Source organism: Drosophila bipectinata, chromosome 3R (genome assembly GCF_030179905.1).
Source record: "Drosophila bipectinata strain 14024-0381.07 chromosome 3R, DbipHiC1v2, whole genome shotgun sequence".
Taxonomy (NCBI): Eukaryota; Metazoa; Arthropoda; class Insecta; order Diptera; family Drosophilidae; genus Drosophila; species Drosophila bipectinata.
Window position 1 is genome coordinate 22,241,783 of NC_091739.1, and position 23,456 is coordinate 22,265,238.

Sequence of the window (23,456 nt, forward strand, 5' to 3'; positions counted from 1 at the left end):
CAAATAACCGTTCAACGGAAATTATAATTCTAACAGAATATGGACAATGTTGTACCGCAAATAAGCCACAATCGAAATTAAAACAAATCTAATTTAACTAAATTTGGCCGATATCCACTCTGACTTTTTTGATTTCATTGATTTTTCATAAGGACTTAATTAGTTTGCATTTAACTTTTTCTCCTCGTCTCTCGTTTGTTTTCTATGCTTTAATTAATGTTTGCCTGCTGCTGCCTTTGTGTGGACTTTAATTGTATTTATTAATATTTTTTTTTTATTTTGGATTCTTTACAGTAATTATTTACATAACTTATGTGTCTAGGCTGCGGTAGTTGGAGGGTAGGGTGTACTTAGTATTAAATGTGTGTCACTTATGCTTATTAATTGTTTTTGTTTTTATTTATGCAATTAGGTTTGCAAGGTTTGTTTGCAAGTGCGTGTGTTAATTTATTTAAGTTTATGGTTTCTATATTCATTTTTTTTTCTGTTTTTTATATGAAGAATTCAACATCACGCCCCAATCCACAACATGCAATTATGCTTGTTACGTATTCAAATTATACTATCTCTTTTTTACTTTTATTATTTTAACCTTCCCATGAACTTTGCCCGATCATATTTAAAAGTGCAGTGTCCTCTGGCTGACTTATATATAAATGTATTTTTTATTATCCGAATTTTGTATGTAGCCTTGGCAAATTAATTAACGCATTGAAAACAATCTTCTGTTTGAACATTTGGACTGCGACCCAGTTGCTTGTTTTGTTTGGCAAACCATGCAAATAATAAAAACTATAAAATGCTAGGCGTTGACACTGCAGGGTCGCCGCCATCAACAATTTTCCTTTTCAAATCTCCCACCTCCCATCATTTTTTTTTTTATTTTTGATTCTTGCATTTGTTTTTTTATTCCGCAATCAAATATGCCTCTCATGCCGGCTGGTTCATATTTTTCCACGGCCAGGTGCCTGTTATTTTTCAATTATGCTGGCGCATTGCTCCTGCGGTTTGTTTCTCCATTGTCAGTGCGACTACTGCGTCGGCCTCCAAGAACTGCTTACGGGGCCTGCTGCGGTCACAGCTGGGCCACCGCCAGCGTGAAAAGCGCCAAGGAAAAGGCGCCCAGAGCTCCGCAGCAGATGCAGCAACGCTGCGAGGCGCCGGTCAGCGCCGAATTGTCCGGATCGCCGTTGGCATATCGCTTCGACCCCTCCAGGCCCAGAAGATTCGGCGAGATAGTCGTCGGCGGCGCGTTGCTCAGTCTAATGGGCTGATGGACGCTCTTGTACAATAACTGCATGATGGAGACATCACACTGGAGCACTATATTGTGCTGGTACTTGGGCAGCGCCTGGAAAAAGACTTGCAGGGCCTGGCTGTGCGGCAAGAGATCCAACGAGGAGTACGTGGTGGAGCCTTCGTAGGTGTCATGTGAAATGCGTTGCAGCGGCGTCTTGTAAATCTGTAAAATATTAAAATGGATTCCTTTAATTCTTTTACTCTCAAAACGATAGGAGAATATTTTCATTAATTTTTGAACGTTTTGTTAAGAGTTAGGTATATAGGTATAAGGTATATGCCATTATAACATACAGTCCGATATTCTTAAAAAAAAAGTTGACTCACCTTTCGTCCGTTGATTAGCCAGGTAATATTGGCAGGTGGATATGATGGACCCACCGTGCACACCGCTTTTAGGTTGTCATTCACGCCAATCTCCTTCTTGTCCACTTGCATCACCGGTTCATCTTTGGGCAGCTCAATCACCTGCATGTGAGCCGAGCGAATCTCCGTGTGGAAAAGCGGGGCATCCTCGGAAACCTCGCACTGATACATGCCGCTCAGCTCCCGGGTGACACTCTTCAGGGTAACGGATGTGGCATCCGATTTGCTGAGCTGAAAAGGACAAAAATGAAAAGGATATAAAAAAAGCTAGGTTTCGTATGTATGGTAACAGAACATAATATAAAATAAAAAGCCCTTTAAGCCATTTAATTTAAGGTACCTTTTCTACAAAAAATCGCAGGGAAAATGTCAATACCCGAAACGAATTTCACTGCATCTTTCATTTCATTTCTGGATGGGACGATGTGGCTATCCCCACCCTCCAAAAATCTGCAAAAGCACGACGGGCATGAAAAGCGCAGGCAACGCATTTGTTGGTAATCAACAGACCATGGCTAAGTACCAGAAACCAGACTCCGTTCATTAGGGGTATGTCCCACTGTTCGGAGGCCGATCCTAAAAACGCTATTGCCGAGGGCATACCACATTCGATTCGATTCAAGCCGGGAATCCTCCACTCCGATGTCGCAGTTTAGCATATTCTGTTAATTGCCAGCAAGCGCTTGCCACTTGGCAAACAGTTGTGCAATATCCTACTCAAAATCCACTTCAGCAGCGAACCATTCGCGATTACCGTCTATGTGTGTGGGTGTGTATCTGTGTTACCCGATGTGTGAATGGGTATGTTTGTGTGAGTGCGTGGCGGTCCTTTTATCGCAGGCCTGGCCTTTTGTATTTAAGTTCAGGCTGCAACAGCAACAACATCAGCCATGGGATGCAAGTTTTGCATATGCCACCAAAGCCAGAGCGAACGTTGCCATCGCTTTGTTCATTTGCATCTCTACTAATCCCTGTTGCTGCTGTTGCTACTGCTACTGCTGCTTCTGCTTTTGTTGTTGTTGTTGTTAGTATTGGCATATATAGCTGCAACCACCCAGCCATTACCATTCATTCCGTAACCCTTTCCTGGTGCCCCGCGGCGAACAACAGCTTTTTACGATTGTTTCAACACTTTGGCGCATTGCTTGGCATGGCCTGGCTTTTCGCTTTCCTACTATTTAGTTTGTTGTTTTCTTTTCAGCCAGTTCTGCCAGTTCACTCGCAGATAACGCCGTCGATAAGGGCCACCGGCCACCTACGGCACCGGCCATGCTCTTGGACCCTAACCCCAGCCATTCCATTCCAGGGTGGCTCACCCCCATCCGCTCGCGGTTGCAAATTGGCATATTGGCCACTGGCAGCAGCCCAGCAACCCGGCAACATCCACCCCCATCCAAATCCAACGCAATGGCCCCAGGCGAGCTGTGGTTTTAGTGGCTTTCGGATTTGTCGACGCTGATCTCGTTACGCAATCGTAAAATGAAAACAAATGCGAAACGTATTGATAAGGTTCTCTATATGCATGAGAGGGTGCGGTGGCAGCCATGAATAATGTGCAACTGCCCAGAGATACATTATGATTTTGTGTTGTTTTACATGAGTTATGAGACCTGCCAACTTATGGAGTCAACTGCGTGAAGCTGGCTGCTGCTATCGCATTAGTTTTTTGATAAATATTCAAGCCATGGAAGCCCAGAGTCTTTAAATTCCTCACTATATTCAAGTAATATTTACTTAAAGTATTGAAAACTGTTTTGTAGCAAAAATGTGTGTGCAAATAAGCCGGATGACCTTTCCCCCTCCAACAATGCGCCTGGGGGTATTTCAACCCCATCTAATTAAATGACACTAATTATGTAATCAAACATATACGGAAAAGTTGGGACCGGGTGCTTTATTTATTCAAATGCTTCATGTGGCCGGGGCCGGCTACGCTGCGGACTGTTTCTTGTTGGTCCTTGTGGTCCTGTTTCTGGTTCGGGTTCTGGGTGGGCGGCTGTGACTGTCATATTTATTTAATTGCATGTGACTTTATTTGTTGGTTGGTACTCTGTGGCTTTTTCTGGCGGAAGCGGAAGTGGCAGCGCCAGGAAGCGCGCCAAACAAACGCAAATGTCTGCCATTTTGAGGAATGATATGCCCAGCCGACTTGCACAGATACAAATAAAAAGAAGAGGACCCTCGCACACACGCACCCTCCCTCGCTGGCTCACATCCTTTAGGATGCTCGTATGTGAAACTGTAGCCATTTTGTAACCACTCCTCCGGGGCAGCCGGCAAAGTCAAAAGCAACAACACTCGCAGTTGTAGTTGAAAGAGGCAGGGAAAACTCAGCTCAAGTTGCGTTTGTCGTGGAAAGTTTTTTTCCTGACTCGGTACGGCCCGGCCCGTCTCTCTGTTTTCCGGTTTTTATTTATTTTTATTTGTTGGCTTTTAATTTCTATTTATATTTTATATTGCTTTAGCAGCCGCAGCTGCAACTTTCTGGCATAAAAAAATTACGCCACTAAAGCGTAATTCTGCATGCCAAACGCACATACAATCCCATGGAGTAGCAGTCGCAGGCACAGACACACGTGGATGTGGGTTTTTCCGCATTTTCCCACAGCCGTCATCCGCCCCTTCCACCCATGTGTGAGAGTAAAGTATTGTTTCAATAATTCTGGCTTTATGAAATAATAACTTTACTGCAAAAAGCTCTCGGCCCGGCTGAGCAGAGCTGCCAGAGTCGTCGAGTTGTAAGAATACAATGAATTTCATTGCATCCACCCCCATCCCCCCTGGTCGCAATCCGTTGTTGCCTCACTTTCTCCACTTTTCCCGGCTTCCTTCCACACTGGCTCCGGCTCTACTGCGCACTTTTGTAGCTCTCTTTGGCATTCTGGCCATGGTTGTTGCCCTTGTTGTTGGCTCCTCGCTGAGTTTCCGCTGTTTGTTGTGCAGCAATTTTAATTTTTCCAACGCTGTCGCATGCGGCACACTCACTGCACACACACACACCCGGGCAGCTCTGGCAGCACTCATGGAGTAACTGTATGTGCTCGCCTCAGCTGCAGCCTCGTTTGCATGCAACACTTTATGAATTATTGCTGTATCAACTCAAGTCGCGGCCACAGCACCACTGCACCACACCAGCAGCACACTTCTATTCCGCCGGCACACACACTCACATGTGCCCGTATTATGTCATGCCGAATTTCCGTTGCCTCGAGCATTGTTGTAACTAACGGCGGTGCCGCCTGCCAGCCCAGCAATCCCGCTATCCTGCCAGCCACCCACACCCCCCTTCTCTTCCCTTCTTCTCTGGTGGTAACCCAACCAATTCCCCATTCCCATTCAGGACCTTTTCCACGCCCACTTTCCGCATCCCACTTTCAGTTGCCGTTGGCATTTCACAACTTCGACTGCCTAACGCTTGGCAAAAACCGACCACAAATTTAGTGAATGAGATGTTTCCGGTGCGGTTGTTATTCTTCTTCTTCCTCGTTTCTGTTGTTGTTGCATGTTGCTTGTGTTGTGTTTGTTATTGTTGTTGTTGCTATTGCTATTGCTACTGGCAGAGCTATGAACAATTTTTGGTGTTTGGAAAATGCATGGCTTTTTATTGTGCTCATTGTTGGCGCAGGCAGACAACAGCACGCCAATGTGAATGGAATACCCCTACTCAGGCCCCAACACCCTCGACTACCCGGATTCCCATCCGCAAGCCAGGATCTCCCTCCCGCCCAATGCCATTTGGCGGCCCTCGGACGCCGGACAGACTCAGCTAGTTACACCCTGCGATTCCGATTGCCACTGCGACTACTGCTGGATGGGTTGGAGCTTCTGGGCACTTCACGAATGCATTTCGCATTTTTATTTATTATGTTTATTTGTTGCCATTTGTCACACAACAATTTCTAGGCAAGGCCGCCACCACGACGTAAAAAACAACAGGCAATGGGGTATACTATATAATATGGAAAACGGCAGGGGAAAAAGTGCTGGGGAGTTGGCCCAAATCGCCTGCATGTGAGTGGCTTAAGTGGCTAATGGAAATTGAAGTTGACTCTTCAAAAAGGCCTTGTTCGATTAAGTTCAAAAGACAGAGAAATATATACTGTATTTTTCTTATTTTTTTTAACTAAAAATTATTTATACAATATAAAGAAGAACTCAAGGTCTTAAATGCTTTTGAAAATTGAATCTTTAGTAGTTTCAACTGGTTGTTACATTTTAAGGACCTGTGTAAGGCGACAAAAAATTAATCTCTAAAAAAAATTAATGTAATATGTATGCTTTTTTTTGGTGTACCTTATTTTATCTGTCCTGTCTGGCGCATCTAATTAACAACTGGCTAAAGAACTCCTGGTAAACCGGCAGGAGCACATTGAAACCAGGGGTCAGGATCCAGGATCCAGGCCATGGACAGGGGACAGACAAACTTTTTGGTCACTTCTGTCGCCCTGGCTGTAGGGAAACTCCTTTTCGCCAGCTTCTGGAATTTCCCAGTTGTAAGTGCATTAATTTTAAGCGCACATTGCTGTGCATAAATGCGAGGCGTGTCGGGTTATTAACAATGTTAAAAGCAAACGGGGCAGCAGCAAGGACATTCCCAGCGAAAGCCAAAGTACACTCCACTCCATACTCGGTGTGAGTGTGTGTGAGAGTAAAACTGACGCTGCCATTACCGCAAACTTAATGCGGAATAATTCCTTCCGTGTTGACAGTGTGCAAAAACTTTTCGGGGCGAAAATTTTTGGGAAGCACCCCGGACTGAGTGAAAAACTGGGAAAGCCGATGGAAGGAGGAGGGAGAGGCTCAGGCCTTTTGGCTGGCTGCTAGCTGGCGATTTTTTATTGTTGTAGCGGACAATGAATAAGCCGCAAAACTTTGGGCCACTTGGCATATCCTATTCCTGTCCTGCTCAGCATTCCAGCCGCCCTCCCGTTAGCCCCTGATCTGATGGCGTGACCCCCAGACCCCGAACCAGCGCAACGGGTGGGCCTGGTAATTGTGTTTTTAATTGAAGATTGCCAGCGAAGCGAGCGCTGTCTCTAAATTAAAAATTTAATTACATTTAACATGATGGTTTTCCTGTTTATTTACCCCTTTTCGTTTCATGTGCGATTATGTTTACCCGTTTATTTTTTCGCTGTTGTTCCCATTGACATGTGTTAGACGACCAGGTGAGGGGGCGTGACTGATGCTTTGCCATGCTGAATGACTTTTGAAGTTTGGGCGACGCGACTCGCCTACCAGCCGCCACCGCCCATCGCCTACCACCTTAATATGCATACATTTACATTCCAATAACGCTCAAGTGGACGACACGAGTGCACTTTGGTCGGCCACGCCCCCAACGGCAAGCGCCCACAAGTGCATGGCATGTCAGCAGCAGCTGAAGAAGACGAAGAAGCACCCGCTGCAGCTGCCTTTCAAGTGCTCGATGCTTTATGCGGCACGCCCACCTGCCACCCACCACCTGCCGTTACATGACCCCACCCCACTGCCACACCACTGCCTTCAAACACACATGTGCATATGCATAATGGCCGACAACTTGGCACGGGCGGAACTTTTCTCATTAAGCGTGTTTAGCTGTTTGAAATGATTTAGCAAAAGTAAAACAAGTCAAGTTATAATGTTTTAATCTCAATTAAGGCACTTGCCACAATTTCGAAGAGGTCTTCGCATACATTTAGTATGTGTATCCATGTCTATCTCCTTCTCAGGGTGTAGCCATCTCTTTTCGTGCATTTGGCCCGGTTGCCTTGGCATAACTTAAAAATTCCATTTCCATTTGCGGCCTGGCCTTTGACGTTTGCCTTCGTTAGTGCCGGGCAACTATCAATTTAAGTTGGAAAACACAGCTGCTGGCTGGCTGATGGCGCCTCATTTCGATTTGTTTCTGCCTTGGGGCGTAAAGCATTTTTTCCCTAGTTTTATGCTCCTACTTTTTTTTTTTTTGCTGTTTTTAGCTTTTTAGTTTTGCACATTTGCACTTTTGAAAAGGCACCTTTTAACATGCCTGTGGGGCTGAAACTATGGCCAACCTTCAAACTTAATTGCACAGCGCACCCTGGTTAAGCCATTTGAATTATGCAATCGACCATAACCAAAAGTCCGTACAGGATAACATACAGGAAATTATTGGATGGATAGGGGATTTCCTAAAGAGTTTAGCATACGATTTAGTATATAGGTTCTTAAATAAGAATATCAGCCTAACTAGACAATAACTTTCTAATACAAAACTATAATTAGCATTAAGAAGATTATTTCTTTCTGTGCAGTAATGCTTGGCCCCTTGACCCCCCATCAGCTTATTCTTCCAGTTCTTTTTTCTTACACTTTTCACCTCTTGCGGTTCACAGCTGATTGCATCTAAAGCAGTTTGCTCAGGAGTGGAGTGGAAATTTGCTCAAATTAAAATGAGTTTCCACTGATGCTGATTCTGATGCCTGCCTCTGCTCCCTGTGCTCCCTGTGCTGCTGGTGGTGCGATAAGTAGGCTACAAAAATTTCCACATTAACCTCAATGCCATTGGTTGTTTTTTGAATAGTTTCCAATTCGCTGGCGATGTAAGGCCAAATAAAATCAGAAAGAGAATCGCACAAAAGACGGGAAATAATTAACACGCATAGCTTGACGCCACTACCCACACAGCCACGCCCACCACGAAAGACCACCCCACCGCCGCCTTTCGAAGGACTGCCACTGGGACTGCAATCGAAATATTTAATTAGTGCAAAAATGCCTTTGAATGCTAATTAGTGGCAAATTAACATTCGAGCCGGACTGCCTCGATTTTGCTCGATTTTATTTGTATTTTATTTCGTTTTATTGGCTTATTCTTTTTCTTTTGTTCGGTCACTGCATGGGAGTGCAAATTAAAGACACAATCAAAGCAAATTAATCAAGTCCCACGGAGGCAGAGGCAGAGGCAGTGGCAGTCCCCGCTGATTGATGTGGCCAGTATGCCATTATCGATGAACGAAGCTGGCAAAAGGACCAATAGATATAGGACCAGGAGAAAGGGGGTAGACAAAGCAAGGACACAGGAAACGGAAGCTGGGAAAATTATTTCTATGAAGGATCCGCCTTCCCCCCTCTCGACTGCTTTGTTTCGCTTACATAAAACAAACATTACTCCATCATTCGCCCCCGCTTGATGCTATTATTTATGATTATTTAACGTTCCCCTTTTTGGCGCATTTGAAAAATGTGCCCGAAGTGTTTGTAAATGAGTTTGCAGTTTTATGTGCGGACGAATGAGTTTTCAATTTATATTTCGTCCATACAAATTTTTCATAGCGAATTCAATTTTATTTATTTATGATTATACGACAATCGATTCGTTTTTTCCACTCCCACCGTCCCTTTTAAATCGAATATCATTACACTGACCGGAGATTTGGGTAGACGCACTTAATCAACACATGTCATATGCTAGAAATAATATACTAGGTTTCACGCCGAACAAAGTAAAATATTTTTATTAAATCAATGTAGAAATAATACACTATAGTCAGTTAAAATATAAAATTAATTTTCCATGATGAAGTGGATGTTCATATTTAACCTTTGAAAATAAAACAGTTTAAATGTCTGGTTCATTGCATTCTATATTTAATGGATCTTCAAAGGTTAAAGGTTTCCGTTTACAAACAAGGACATGGAAATTTTAAACTCCTGTCCGAGGTATTTCTCCACTTTTTTTGATAATTTATAGCTTACTTTGCGGCTGTTAGTTTTATTAATGAGTGTAGCATCGGAAAGCGACTGCCAAGTATTTTTCTCCTCTAGGTGGGGTCATTCTTTGAATTTTCTCATTGTTGTTGCACTTGTTTATTTGCTTTTATTTTTTGGTTGTTTTATTTCCCAGCAGCCGCGCCATAAACTATTTTGCACCATTCGCAATATTTCAGTCAGCTGCTGTATCGGAGTGTAGTGGGTTTGTGTGTTTTGTGGCACTTTCCAAAATTGTGGAGCGAAATATTTCATGCACACACATCCCGCACATACACACTCGTATGTAAATGCAAAACACAACCGAATATTGTAAATAAAAGTGAACAAATATTGCACAGCAATAGAATAAAATGCATGTATATACGTCCCCAAAAGAGTGACAAGGAGAGAACTATGCCGGGGGGGCAGAGGCGGCAAGATGCTGTGCAACTGCCCCAGGCTAGAGCCCCGGCATTGTCCACATTTAAATATTTGCCCGGCATTCTGAATGCTATCCCATTTTGCATTTGTTGAAAAGCAAACTCGGCCCGAGCAAAACACATGCGCTGCTGCTCCAGTGATTTGTCCATTAAGCTGACAATAGTCCAGACAAAAAAGAAAAGGATCTACTGTATAGACTGAAGAATACTTAATGATTGTATTTCGAGAAGAATTTTTAAAAAGTCTCATACTTCTCGATCATTTGATTGTACAAACTATGTATATCCAAATTTATAAACTATTTTTAGATGGTAGAGCTTTTTCCGAGTTGGGCTAGAAGTTTTTGTCACCTTTTATTCATGGTCATGGTTACTATCGAAGGAATTTTAAATATCTGAATAGCAATGTTGGTAGTGCGACTATAAAAGTTTAAAATAAAATGTTCAAAAAAATGAAACAAGTACTTGCAAATGGACGATCCCATGCTTAATTTAACTTACATCAACATTAATGCCGGAGACGGCGAAGACAAATGTGGGCTTGGCCTCGCGGGGAATATACCGGTAGAACTCCTCCTGGCCGAAGTACCAGCGCACGGAGTAGAGCGCCGCCTGCGAAAGCACGGAAGGAAGATGCGTTAATGAAAAGGCTGAGTGGATGCTGGATAGAGCGCCACAGGAAGCGACAATGAGCGACGGGAGACACGGCGACGACGGCAGAACAAAGTGCAAGCAATTATAATAATTAAGCATGCCGCCGACGACAATATCCGTATTGTTTCTCCTGCCAGCGTCTGCAGCTCTTACTGTTCGGCTCTTCCTGCTCTTTTAGTGGAGGCTGCTTCTCAAGGAAGTGTCGCTTACCTGTTCCAAATCATATTGACAAGACAATGTTGCAGAGTTTCCAGTGCGGACTGCCTCCGGTACAAATATCTTCAGATCCTTCAGGCAATGAGCTGGGAGAGTGCACAGAAAGAAATGTTCTTAATTGGTTTTTTTTGTAAAAAATATTTCATATTCATTATTTTTAAAGAAAGGTTTAAATGTGTTATGAAAAGAAACATAAAATCTTGTAAAAATACTAAGTTAATTCTGTGATTTACCATGCCTACATATAACCCCATTGCTTTGGACTCTGTATGGAAAGGGCCTCCGTTTTTAAGCTGCCGGAGTACGAATTCGATTATTCCACGGAGAACAGAAAAGGCGAAAATAAAATAACACAAAAGGATACCATACCATACGTTACAACAAAAAAAATGAAACCCAATTATCCACTCAAGCAGCAAAGTAGAGGGATCATCGTCGGACTACTGGGACCCACTTCAATTTTTATTTATGACAATAAAAGGGAAAACAACCATTCCCATCTCCGTCCCAAATTTGACTTGCATTTAATGCAATTTATTTATCTTATTCCATTTCATTACAATTTCGATTCGTTTGTTCACTTTTTCATGGCAAATTAAAGAATTCAGCGAGGGTTTCCGCAATTATAAACATTAAACGAGACTCATCCGTATAAAATACAATTTTGTATTAATTCTTAAAAAGAGTGGTGGGCCAATTCGATTAAAAGACAAACGTGTCGGTAAATTAATTTGAAAAAAGGTAATTTATAAAATTAATTTTCATACTTTTAATAAAAATAAACCGAATGCTTTTATGGCTTTAAATGTCTGTAGGGACACTACTTAGCTAGAGCCACATAAAACTTAAAAAATTTCCGATTGCTTGCCGTCCATCTTTCTTATCATGCTTATAAACCTCTTTTCAATGGCTGGTGAGTTTTAAAATGAAAATTCTTCCATTACAGTTTGTCTTTATCTGGTCTCATAAAGTAGAATAATAAAATGTACCCTTGAATGGGACGTGGTGTATCGAGTTCGTTAAATGAACTGACGGTGCAATGGCCCGCGTGTCACTTGAAAAGTTGCATCGATTTGTGGGATCGTGCGGAGCGACGGAAACGAGTGAGCTGACAGGCCTGTGGTCGGCCAAATTATGGCAACTTTAATTGAACAAACCAATATTAATCAAAAGCAAGCGCTCAGGCGCTCTCGGGGCATTTAATAAATTGACTACTTCACCGCCGCTTGGCGGAAGAGTTGGTCGAAATGGTTTTGACCTGGTGGGCAGACGGGCTGACGGGGATTCAGTGCATAATATAAACAGTTATTTGGTAGATTAAATAATCAATTTTAACCACGAGGCCACACGCAGTTGGCATAATAAATTCAACTTGTTTAACATGACAGACTGGCCGACGTGGAAAGATAAATGGAGTGGTAGGGGAGGCTTTTTGGCAGCGGAAGTCCTGCAATATGCCATTTATATATGTACGGTCTTTTATGCACTTACCACTGAGCAATAACTCTGAGATTATAATCCAGCTCAACGCCAGCATATTGAATGTAGCATGCAGGGCTCCTCCAGTTCCGCAGTATCTCCGAGTCCCTCCTTCGGAACCGTCCCGTTTGCTGGCCATTTCTGTTTGTTGTCGCAATATCTGGTTCAGTGTTGCTGGATCCTCGTTGCTCCTACTGCTGGTGCTTTTTTTGTTGCCTCTGTTGCTGAAAAGAGTTGAGAGTTTACAGTGCATGAGAAAAAGTTTGTAGCAGCATATAATCATATATGAGATGCTTCTCCCCGGCTTATTGATAACTGGCCAGCTACTTGTCAAAGTTTCGGAGCAGCAAATTGAAATGTTGCTCCTGCTTTTTGTGCAACCTCTTCAGTATATTTATACTCTGTCTGTCTGCTTTGTCTTTGCAGCTATAGCTGCATCTGTATCTCTTAGTATTGTGTCCTGTGTTCGTTTGACAACTTTGTAAGGCTTTCAATGACACGCGTCTGCAAGTTTCAACAGAGCCACGTGCTTAAAAACTTTGCTGAAAGACAAAAACCTTTAACTAAACAGCGGTAAGAGTGCTTGTGTGCCAAAGCTAAATGGAATTAAGCATACGCAGCGTACGCCCAGACAGATGCATCAGAGCAGTCCGTCTGTCAGCTTGCCCGCCCGTCCGTCCGCCCACTGATTGACAACTGAGGGCAGTTTTCCAAATACAGGACTGTGTCAGTGACAACTGAAATAGATTGGATGGCTGAGGGGGCGAGACACAGTCCGACAGTCCAGACAAGAGTTGGAGAGGTGGAAGCTGACCGAAACATTGAAAACAATTGTCAGTTGCTGGTTGCATTTGTAACTTGGCTGACAGGACAAGACGTCTGCTTCTTGTATCAATTAGACCACAAAATCAGCAACAGCAATTGTTTTGTTTCCATTTTACCGCAAAAACAGAAGCTAATGGTCAAAAGTTACAAATGGCCCTCTCCCAGAGGCTCACAGCAGTCTGCAGATGCTGATAAAGTTATAAATACAAGCACAGATAGAGGACAGGATATTTTGATAATGATATCATATCATCGCATTAACTCAAGGCGCCCTAAGCACTTAAGCCTGGCCGGGCTTATATGTCATTTACTGCACCCAGCTGAACGTTCGTCGTCTTAGGGTCGAGTGCGCAGAATGGTTTCGTTCGTTTCCTTTGGTTCGCCTTAGTTGCTTCTAATTTTGAATGGCAATCCCCCGAAAAATATACACAAAACCAGAGCCAGAGCTAGAGAGTTGGCAATAAAATGCCATTAGCCTGGACCGGGGCCCTCGGAGCGCTTCCAATCATTTTGTGCTTTTAAGCATGGGACTCAAAGTTATAGTCGTTGTACTCGTTCTGCGTCCCTCCGCCGCAAAGACAACAAACGCATTAACCCACACAAGCCGAAGGACGAAGCAGAGCTGAGACACAGGACTAGGAGCTGCGAATTGTTGCTTTTGCATTTTGCATGCCCAACAACCTTTCCGTATCGTTTTGCAAATTGTCCGGCAGATTGAGACACATTCTTATCGATTTGTTTGCTTGCGGGTTTTCTGGCGTTGCCATGGACTAAGGACTAAGGACTACGGATACGGACCAAGGACTTTGTTAAATGCCCTCATGTGAGCATTTAAATTAAATTTAAATATTATTGTAGGCAAGTCGATTATGTTCGGGTCATCATTTTGAACTTTAATGTCTCAGTGTTATTGTTTGAATGGATGAACGACAAACAGTCCGGACCTTCCCTGCTCTGCCCTGAGTAATAGCCTTTCTGTTTGGGGCACTAAGGGAAATAATTTTGCGGTTGCCTGGCATGGGGTGATATCCGGTTCAACCAATACCGCCGCATCTGCCCTTTGTTCTTGGCTTTTGTCTTTCCTGGATCGCATTAGGAATTCACAAAATTTGTTGTCCGTACCGAATTTGATAACATAAATTTCCAAATATTTCATTATGATTTTAATTGAAATTTCTCAGCATATTGAAATCTATCTGCCCGCAACCTCCCTTTGTTGTACAATGGTTTGGTTTCATTAGAGTGCAAAGTAAAGGTATTTAAATGCCTTTTCACCACTGTCTTGTCGTATAAAAGTGGGACTTTTATTAACTCATGGCTCCTTGTTTTTAGCCGTTGATCAAAATAATAACGAACATGGATTAACAATTTGCATGAATCTCAGCTTTCGAGTGGGAAGCAAAGTGTTCCAGCAGTCATGAAAACGCTGTAATTAAAAAAGTTACAGCTTCTCAGCTTAATAAAGTGTCCAGTGCACGTATATGTGCTGGATTAACTTTTTTAAAGTGCTATAAAACAGTTGATTATGGCATCATTAACGCAAATCTAAGCTTTGGGAGAAAATAATCAAATTAATTTTTTATGTACAAAGTTTGCAGTTTACCAATAAGGACCGTGGGACCGAGGGCGGCGAGCTCATCATAAGCAGTCAGCTTTGAAAAGAGCGCCCAGCTTAATGGAAATCTGGGGTTGGGGTCAATTGGAAGCGGATTCTTGACAGGGCAACAATTCGTGACGATAGCAACGCCACGCCAAGGACAAAGGACAATGCCGGATATTCAAATTCCAAGGAGAAAATTCAATTGAAAGTCAAAGCAAAACAAAACAAAACGAAAATCCGTAATTGACAACATTTCAGCTGATAATGAGCACTTTGCCAGGGGGGCAACTGACAGAGAAGCGAAGTGGGTTACAAAGTGTCCCCACTCCGGAAAATATAGATAGAAAAATGTTGGAAATCGGATAGGAGAACACGTCAGCAAACCCATCTGAATAGTCATCATGCTGGCTGTTGAAACCAGTGGCTGAGCTGAGTCAATTGATATGATTTTCTGAAATGACATGAAATAGTTTTGTGAACATTTTTTCAACAAAACATGCACTGAGGAAATAATTTTTTGTTAAGTTTGTATGATATTGGTTTCTTGTACGTCAAGAACCCCAACCACATTTCAAAAGTTCTTTTATTTGGAGTGTACAGGTTTTGGATAGTTATTGACCAGAATCTAATGCGGAAGCCATGACAAGCCACAATGCTGAACCAGCAGCAGGTAAGCTCTGCTCGATGTCCAGTTAGTATCGATTCTGGTGGCATTGATGCCAATCGCCGACACTTGAGCTGGCCACGTAGACAGATTTGAGCTGAGGGAAATTGGCATTGTGGCTGTGGGAAAGTGTTTCGATAGGCCCCAATGACGCTTCAGCATCAGATTTTGGGCTTTAAGACCGGACAAGCCTGCTTAAAGGATTCAGTCAGCTGTGGCAGTGCAAGGAGGAAATCATTCATTTCGGTGATCCACTTTGCTAATCGCCGGCTGTCAGACGGGGCACACACCTAAACAATAATCGCAAATCAAGAGAAATCGCTTCTATCATCCGCACACACAGAAACAGGCATTATATATATTTATAATATATAATACATATGTATATATACACTTATAACGCATTAAATGCGTCCTTGATTGATGCGACACTTGCTCGAGGGCTGCTCATTAGGTATAGTGCCCTCTCGGTGGCAGTAGCACTTGGGCTTCTGCCTCCCGACGCCTTGCCTCCTTTCAGGCCCCGGCTCAAGCCTCTAATCAATCAATCAGTGTTTATGCTCCTCCTTTTCTTTGGATCCTTGCAAAGGACAAACGAATCGAAACGGAACGGAACCAAAATAAAAGAACTGAAAAGAACAGAAAGTACATAATGAACAAAGCGAAAGCGAGAAGGAAACTTGGCGAAACAATTGCTTCGGTTGCTGCGTCGTTTGACGAATGCCCCCGGGCGGAGCTGAATCTGAATCCAAATACGGAATACTATAATCGGTTCCAAGCCACTGGTTAGCGGATGAGGGGATTGTAGGCGAGGGAATGGGTAAAAGGACATAGATGTGGAAGTGGAGGTGGATGGGAGAAGCTGAGCGATGAAAGAAAGCCGGCAGCCAAGAGCTAGGCACCGAAAATTTCCTCCATGTTTGCTTTGTGCGGCGTTAGCGTTTTTACAACTTCCGTTTCGGGGGGAAGGCACAGAGAGTTCATCACAGGTTCCTGATTGCCAATGAAGGATTAATACCCCTTCTTCTGCTGGTTTGAAACAGTGCCGGCGTGCTTTGATTGCAGCAGCTGCGGCAGCAGCAAGTGTTTGGCTGCAGGCGACCCAACTAGGATCAAAACCAAGACCAGGGGGCACGATCTCAGCCATCGTCAGGAAGCAGACGACGGAAGCTTTGTGTAATGGCACAAAGGATTGCAAATTGCCAAGGCACTTCCTGCAAGGACATTGATTTCTTTTTTATACCCTATCTGTTCAATTTCTGGGCATCCGCCGCCGCATCATCTCACTCCATGCCATGGTCCTTCTACTCCTTGTGCTCGTCAATCGGAGTCTAGAGCACCACAAGGTGTCACGGCCGGTCCCTTAATTATGCACGACTCACTAATGAATTTAGTCGCAATTGTTTGCGGGAACCAGAGATAGTTGCCAAAGACGTGGTCAGCCATATGGCTCAGTCAGTTTGGATTCAATATTTAATCAAAACGCCAATTGAGGCTTGTCACTCTGACTTGGGCGACCGCAGAGGCTTAATTAGCGATTTTGGGTCCCTTTGATGGCGTATGGGATTGTCGGTTGAAGGCGGAAGCCAAACCGAGAGATGACAATCAGGATTTGGTGTCAGCTAAGATGGCAATTGTCCAATTATATATTCCCAGTCGACAAGATATTGAAATGCTACAAATTTAAGTTTCTTTTGAGTCCCTAACAGGCTTTTGGTAAAAACTTTTTCCGGCAATCGGTGCTAATACGTATTGATTACTTTCATTCATGGAATCTAAACCAATTTCAAATTTGTTTTATCCAAATATACTTTCCAAAAGTTTTCACTTATTATTGCATCCGACAAAAAAATCCATTCGAGATGAGTTGACAACTTTAAAGCCAAATAGTTTGCCCACCCAGGCAGCGATAAAGTGAGAAAAGGAGTGCCCCGGAATGAAATGAGAGGTAACCAAAGCTATTTGAAGTTTGTTGTAGCTGCTCTGGCCAAAGTCCCAAAGTCTGACAGCGGTCCCGGGTTCTGGCAACATGGAAAATGCATTTGAAACTCGAACTGTGAACCTCGAAACCGATAAATCACACAGTGAAAAACCGGCATTAGTACATTCCGAACAAAAGAAACCTAAAGGATTCACGCTGGCTGTCCGGCGGCTGTCAGGAGTTGGCTAGAGGCGGGAGATGGCTCCCGTGATTGGATGCTCGGAGGCTGTAGGATGTAGGAACAAGGACGAAGGACCAAGGACGAGGTTGGGCGACTAGACGACGTCAGGCGGTTGGACCGACAGTGTTTGCATTTGGCGCTGTGAGCTGAGAACTGGAAGCTGGGCGCTGGCCGCTGGTAGCTGCTATTTATGAAAATAGTTTCTAGAGCAAGTTCTATCTCTGGCTGTGTGTCTCCTTGTTGTGAAAGTTTCACAACCACGGTCTGCCAAAAGTTGTGCAAATTGTGGCCGAACAATGGATGGCAGTTCTCTGATTTCTCGGTTTTAATTTCGATGCTTCTGGATTGTTTTGCTCGAGCTGTGTGTGCGAATGCCGGAGCTAATCATGCCAGCCATCCAAATTCTGTTCATTTCATGCACGAGCGCCAGCACCGTGAGCACTATTCCCCGGCTCATCCCGGAGTTCGCATAATTAAATGCCCCGCGGGCGTTTGGTTTAAGTTTCAACATCAAAGTCACGCATGTGCTTAGCCAACTGATTGCGGGTCCTGCTCACTTATTCTTTAAGGTGCCGGTGGTTTCCCCTTCGCCTGCCGTAGACATATTAATTTACATCTCAACTCCCTTCAACCCGACAACCCGATTTTTTACCATATCCCTATACATTTGGGCGTATTTATTTACGTGGCCGGCGGCACTGAAAAATTTGTGCGTGAGTCGTGTGCCTGGTGCTGCTCAATTTGGTTGAACGTTAATAATTAATTACCTGCCGTTGCCTGAGTTATGAAATGCGCAATTAGGCGCATTTAATATTTAATTAAGGGCTAACGGCACCGACATCAGCGGCGAGCGACAAAAAGAAAGTCAGGGGAAATGGCAAAAAAAGTTGCGTACAAAAGTCCGCCCGTATTTCGAGAGCACGCAAACACACGCCGGCTCATGGGCGTTGCTGTTTATACAGGGAATGGGAGTGGTGCGGATGAAGTGGCTGGATTAAGTGGCAGCTTAAGAATAAACAGGAAGAGGCGTTCTGGGAACTGGGAATCCGGGGGTTGGACCCTGAGCTCAAGACAACAGCTTCCTCACCCGGGGAGCGACTAAGGCAGAGCTGGGCAGTCGCCGGACCCAGTGCGTATACTTGATTTGTGTAAGCAAGTGTTGGTTAAAGGCAAGCTCAATGCTAAGTAGAAACTGGAGATTAGGAGCACCCCACCACCCGTCGAAGGCAACGATAGTAAAGCAGCAGGATCTGGCTGGGTGGCTTTAAAGAAAAGAAAACAAATGACGACACAGGAATATAAAATGGGGAAACGGGCTATAATCTTTAAGAAACTAAGAGCTTTTAGAAGGACGAGATATGACTGTGTGTAAAATGGACAGAAAAAAAGCAATTTAATGTTGGATATACAAAAGAAAAGCAATTAAATGTTCTTCTCCCATTGAAGCCATTTAGTACTCAGTTTATAAAGTTCTTAAACACGTCAATTATTAATATTTTAAAGTATATTCTTTCCGTACATGTTCTTGGCAACATCGTTCCGGATATCTAGTTAATAACGAGCTTTGGCGTATTAGTACGGGTCCCCCCTTCAGGGTTCTGAATTTGGATACTGATAAAGAAAAAATGGGAGGGTGTTTAGGAGGAAAGATGGCTCTGCAGGCTAACAGCCCGATAATTTGCGTCAGTCTCGAATTTTGGTAAGCTGTTAAGCAGGCTGCACACTCTCTAGTGCCGTTCCCATGTCGTTTTTATTTTACACTCATTAAAAGATAAACGAGACAAGCTAATGACTTTGGGGCTAAATAGTGAGCGGGCCTCTAAGGGGTTACCATGGTACTCTGATGGTCCGTAGAGTGGTTTGGGTGGAAGTGGTGACGAAAGAACCAACGACATGGCGAGATGGCAATGAAGTGAAAAGAAAATGGCGGCTGCGTTTCCGCTACAAGCCATAAAATTAAATAGAAGAAGAGATAGGGGTGGAGAAAGGCAAGGGGATAGAAAAAGCAGTGCCAAAGGAGATTCGAAACGATAGAGAGCGAAAGCGAATGCATGCCGGAGACAGGCTGGGCGTGGCAGCCCAGAAAAAGGCGCGGCTGATAAGATTCGTTTATGACACCCACGCCCCCCAACATGCCACTCAGTCGCCGCATGTGTGTGTGTGTGTGCACGTTTGCAAGACAAATGCAAATCCCTGGGTAATTAGGAGTTGTGTTCATGTCGTCGTGGTAATAGTTTTATGTTGCCACATTGTAGGCGACACGATGCGTGCCAGTCTTTGCCTCTGAGATTGAATCAGCCCTCTCAGTCGTTTTGGGGTTAATGTTTGTCCTTGTTGTTGGTGCCCCTCCATGTGACATGCAAAATCCTCTTTTGGCCCGGATTCTGCCTTCCCTCTTTCGGTCTGCCTTTGTCGGAGCTCTCATCAAGCACTGAATGCATTTAATTTGATTAGCAAGACGAAAATATACATGCGCGTTCATTAGCCAGGCTTTTAATTTAATTTTAGATAATTATTTATATTCTTCTCTTTCGGCCCCAGCTAAGCTAAAAAGTTGGCGAAAACATTGTTTGCCCCCAGTTCTTAGCTGGTTCCCTATCTATCCTTTTTCGGTCCCTCCCCCGGGCATTGTCTGCGAGCTTAAGCTGAAGTTATGTTTGTACTTTGGCCAAAGACTACACGGGGATAACGGAATATTTATTTTATTACAAATTTATGATTTTGTTTTTTCTTCGCCAGTTGCCAGTCGCCACTACTGCCGTGCGGTGCGCTCTTCTTACATAATAGAAAACGGAAGCGGAAGCGTGAAATGAGCTCCTGCATAAACATCTCGCCCACACAAATACTCGTTTAAGCAATGGCCATGCAGGTGGAATCGCATCCGCCATTTCGGTGGCATTTTATGACACGAAAGTCATAACTTTTTCCTGGGGTAGTTGCTTATTTTGCTCAAAAATCCGCCACAGCCACATAAATTCACTGACGGGTCACACACACAGCACAGACACGTAGGGCAAGAACAGAGCCAAAAAAAGTATAGTTCGCTTTTAGGCGTAGCAGTGGCAACAACCTCCAGCAACCGGCAGTAGCCACAAGATAAAGTGGCATTTGAAACTTGTGCTCACTATTTCTGCTTTTGGCTTTGTTTTTCCGTTTTTCGTTACGTTTGTGCTGGGGCTTGTGCAACTTTTTCGCAAGATCACGTCACGCCTGGAAATGAAACTTTTACCCAGTTCTTTGTTGTTTCCGCTTGCTTAACCACCAAATGAAAGGGATGAGGATGCATTGTTGGGGAGCCAGAAAAATGCACCTTTGCGGGCACCTCTTGTTGGTTCATCAGCGTGAATGTCAAAGAGCCTAGTCATTGACAAAGTCAAGTGGCGCCGACTTTGTTAAATGTTAACAGTTTTTATCTGCTGGCGGTTAATACGCGGCCTTAGTCATAATTTATGGCACGAAATAATGCGCCATTAAAAGTTTTTCCGGACGGCGGAAAGTGGAAAGCGGAAAGGCGCACAGACCGAAGAAGGAAAGCTGGCGCCTTGCTGGCAAAGGACACAAGTCCGGGGGGGCAAGGAGTCGCAGCTGCCACAAGTAACTTTGCATGCACGTGTTGAAAACGCCAGCGATACAAATCTAAGCCAAACTTGCTTGGGGAGGGCGACGGACTAAGCCCAAAATGAAATCAACGCCGGCAGATAAAAATCTTCTGCTATGCAAGCTCGTTAATACATTTTTGATGAGACACAACAAGTGGCAGGCGGATGGACAGCCGGGGCGAGCTGGGGCCAGCAAGTTATGAGGAAACTTTCGGGGCCGCCCACCTTCGGATCTCTTCCCCACCCTGCATCATCCATCAAGGCCCAGCACCCTCTGGTCTCCAGTCTCGAATCTGAAACCTGGTGGGCCATCGCCACATACTCTGACACAGTTTCTGGGTTGGCTTTTGAAATGTTTTGCATGCGCCGCCATAAATCAGAAGCAGAAAACTGAAACTAAAAGCCTGCCCACAGGCAAGGGATCAGGTGGAGACGGGGTCGGAGGATAGCGGGCGGAAAACTACAGTTAAATATGTTGTAACAAATAAAGTACATCAGTTGGGCAATGGCAGTGCCGAGAACGAGGATGCGGTAAGGCTTCTTCTTTCTGCACGGCAGCTCATTCATATTTATGGCATTTTTGCATTCAGCCGACATCATTTCGTAATGTGAAGAGCTGTTACCACCGACCTTACTTTAGCCAGCCCCCTCCCTGCCACATCCTGACTCCATCCCACTTTCTCACTCGCTTCTATATCCCATTCCAGTTTCAGAAATCATGGCAATTGGCACGTTGCTCATACGCAGGGTTGGCCCCGAGAAACTCAACTCGTCTTGACTCCACTGACCGGAGGGAGGACCGGTCTTTATGCTTTGGTCATTTATGAAGCTCATAAATTTCACAAAAAATTTTCCCTTCGGCTTCTTTGGCGAAAATTACTTTGCAAAAAAGGAATTGTCTAATAAACTTTGCAATAAATTCGAACATAAATTTTATACACACAGCAGAGTACGGCAACTCGGCAACCGAACTTCAAGCGTTAAAACTATGCCAACAAAAGCCATTAATTCCAGTCAGCAGAAATGAAGTAAAGTGTCAGTTATGTCGGGATCGGGATGGAGAATGGTGATGGGAATGGGGATCGAAGCCCGGGGCCGGAGGTGAACAGGCTGAGCTGAGACAGCGGAAATTAAATGCTGGCACTGGCAGTTCCCCCCCATCCGGTCCTCCTCCGGTGTTTTTGCTGTTTTGTGGGGCTGGCTTGTCCAATGGCTGCTACTCATAATTAGATGATTTAAAGTTATCGCAAAAGTTGCAGCTGCCTGGGCTGCAACCTGAATAGGTTAGGCGGCAGCAGGTGGTGGAGTCGAGTGGTTTGGCTTGGGCAGAGTTGGGCAGGGTGGTGGCGATGGCGTTACCCAGCGGGTTGCCAGTGGAAAATGGAACACGGGGTACTTATTCTGCTGCTTGAACAGCGGTTCAATTCACTTTGCCGTTTGCCAAATGTCTCTCAGAGCTTAATTGCAAAGTTTTTGCTAACCGTGGCGCTGTCCAAAGTGATTTCGCTGAACTTTGGCACATAAATTATGCGATTTTTAAACAGCCAGCTCTTCGGGGTCTTCGGTCCGTGTACTCTCTTGGCTTGGCTAGTACTGGCTGGCGGGTACCGAGAACTTCAAGAAAACAAATACATACAATTTGGCATTCATGAAATTCACTTTGCAGTGTGAAAAGTTCGAATGAGCCGCGGGCTCAAAGTGTCCCCGTCACTCAGGCACTCTGGCACTACGGAACGCTGAACTCTGAACTCTGGTTATCCAGCTTTTTGCTCTTTGCCAGGCACTAATGTATAATGAGGACACACGAATCTGATACTGATGATCTCCACCCGCCTTTTTGCGGGAGGGGCGGGAAAGGACGGGTCCTGGCTTGGCGTGGCGTGTGTGCCGGTCTATGTTTGCCTGTATGCAGAATGGATTAAAAAACTTTTGATTAACCTTATCAAAAGCAAAAGCTGTGTAAACATCGCAGAGGGCAGGGCAATCAGGGCGTGGAGCTGTTGGGGCCAGCAAGGAGCAAGGAGGAGAAAGGATCAAGATGCAAGGAGCGAGGTCGAGAAGCGCAAAAAGACTCGTACAAGTTTTTAAAAGAAAATAAGTAACTTTTTGACAGCCTGCTGCTCGGCACACATACGGCCAAACTGCTGTTCCTGTTGGTGTTGCTCTCTCTCATCTTAGCCCTTTGCACAAGCAAAGCAAAAGTTTGTTATTTTTTAAAAAGCCAACTCTCTTAGCCTTCTGCCAAAGCGTTGATGCTTGTGCTCCGTGTATTCCTTCCGTACATATGTCTGTGTGTTTATCTGTGCGAGGGGGCGTGCAAGAATGGCAAATAAATTAAAATAAAGGCCAAAATATGGAGGGTGGCTTAAAAAGTTGCCGAATATTGATGGGTCAGGCAAGATAAACGGGGGAATTTTCCATCTGAGGAAGTTCTCTTCT

General features: G+C 44.3%; 1 protein-coding gene across 2 annotated transcripts in view; it reads right to left on the minus strand.

Moving 5' to 3' along the window:
• Positions 1-228: 228 nt before the first annotated feature.
• The window catches only part of beat-VI (beaten path VI), a 56,123-nt gene continuing 32,895 nt past the window's right edge, over positions 229-23,456 (minus strand). Inside the window, exons 3-7 of one of the 2 annotated variants that reach the window (XM_017237393.2) lie at positions 12,180-12,385; positions 10,683-10,774; positions 10,320-10,430; positions 1,627-1,896; positions 229-1,462 (exon numbers count right to left, since the gene is read on the minus strand). In XM_017237393.2, the coding sequence (XP_017092882.1) occupies positions 1,076-1,462; positions 1,627-1,896; positions 10,320-10,430; positions 10,683-10,774; positions 12,180-12,306 (987 nt within the window). In that variant the 5' untranslated portion in view covers positions 12,307-12,385 and the 3' untranslated portion in view covers positions 229-1,075. Of the gene's footprint in view, positions 1,463-1,626; positions 1,897-10,319; positions 10,431-10,682; positions 10,775-12,179; positions 12,392-23,456 lie in introns of both variants that reach the window. The other variant, XM_017237392.2, reaches the window with a different exon arrangement.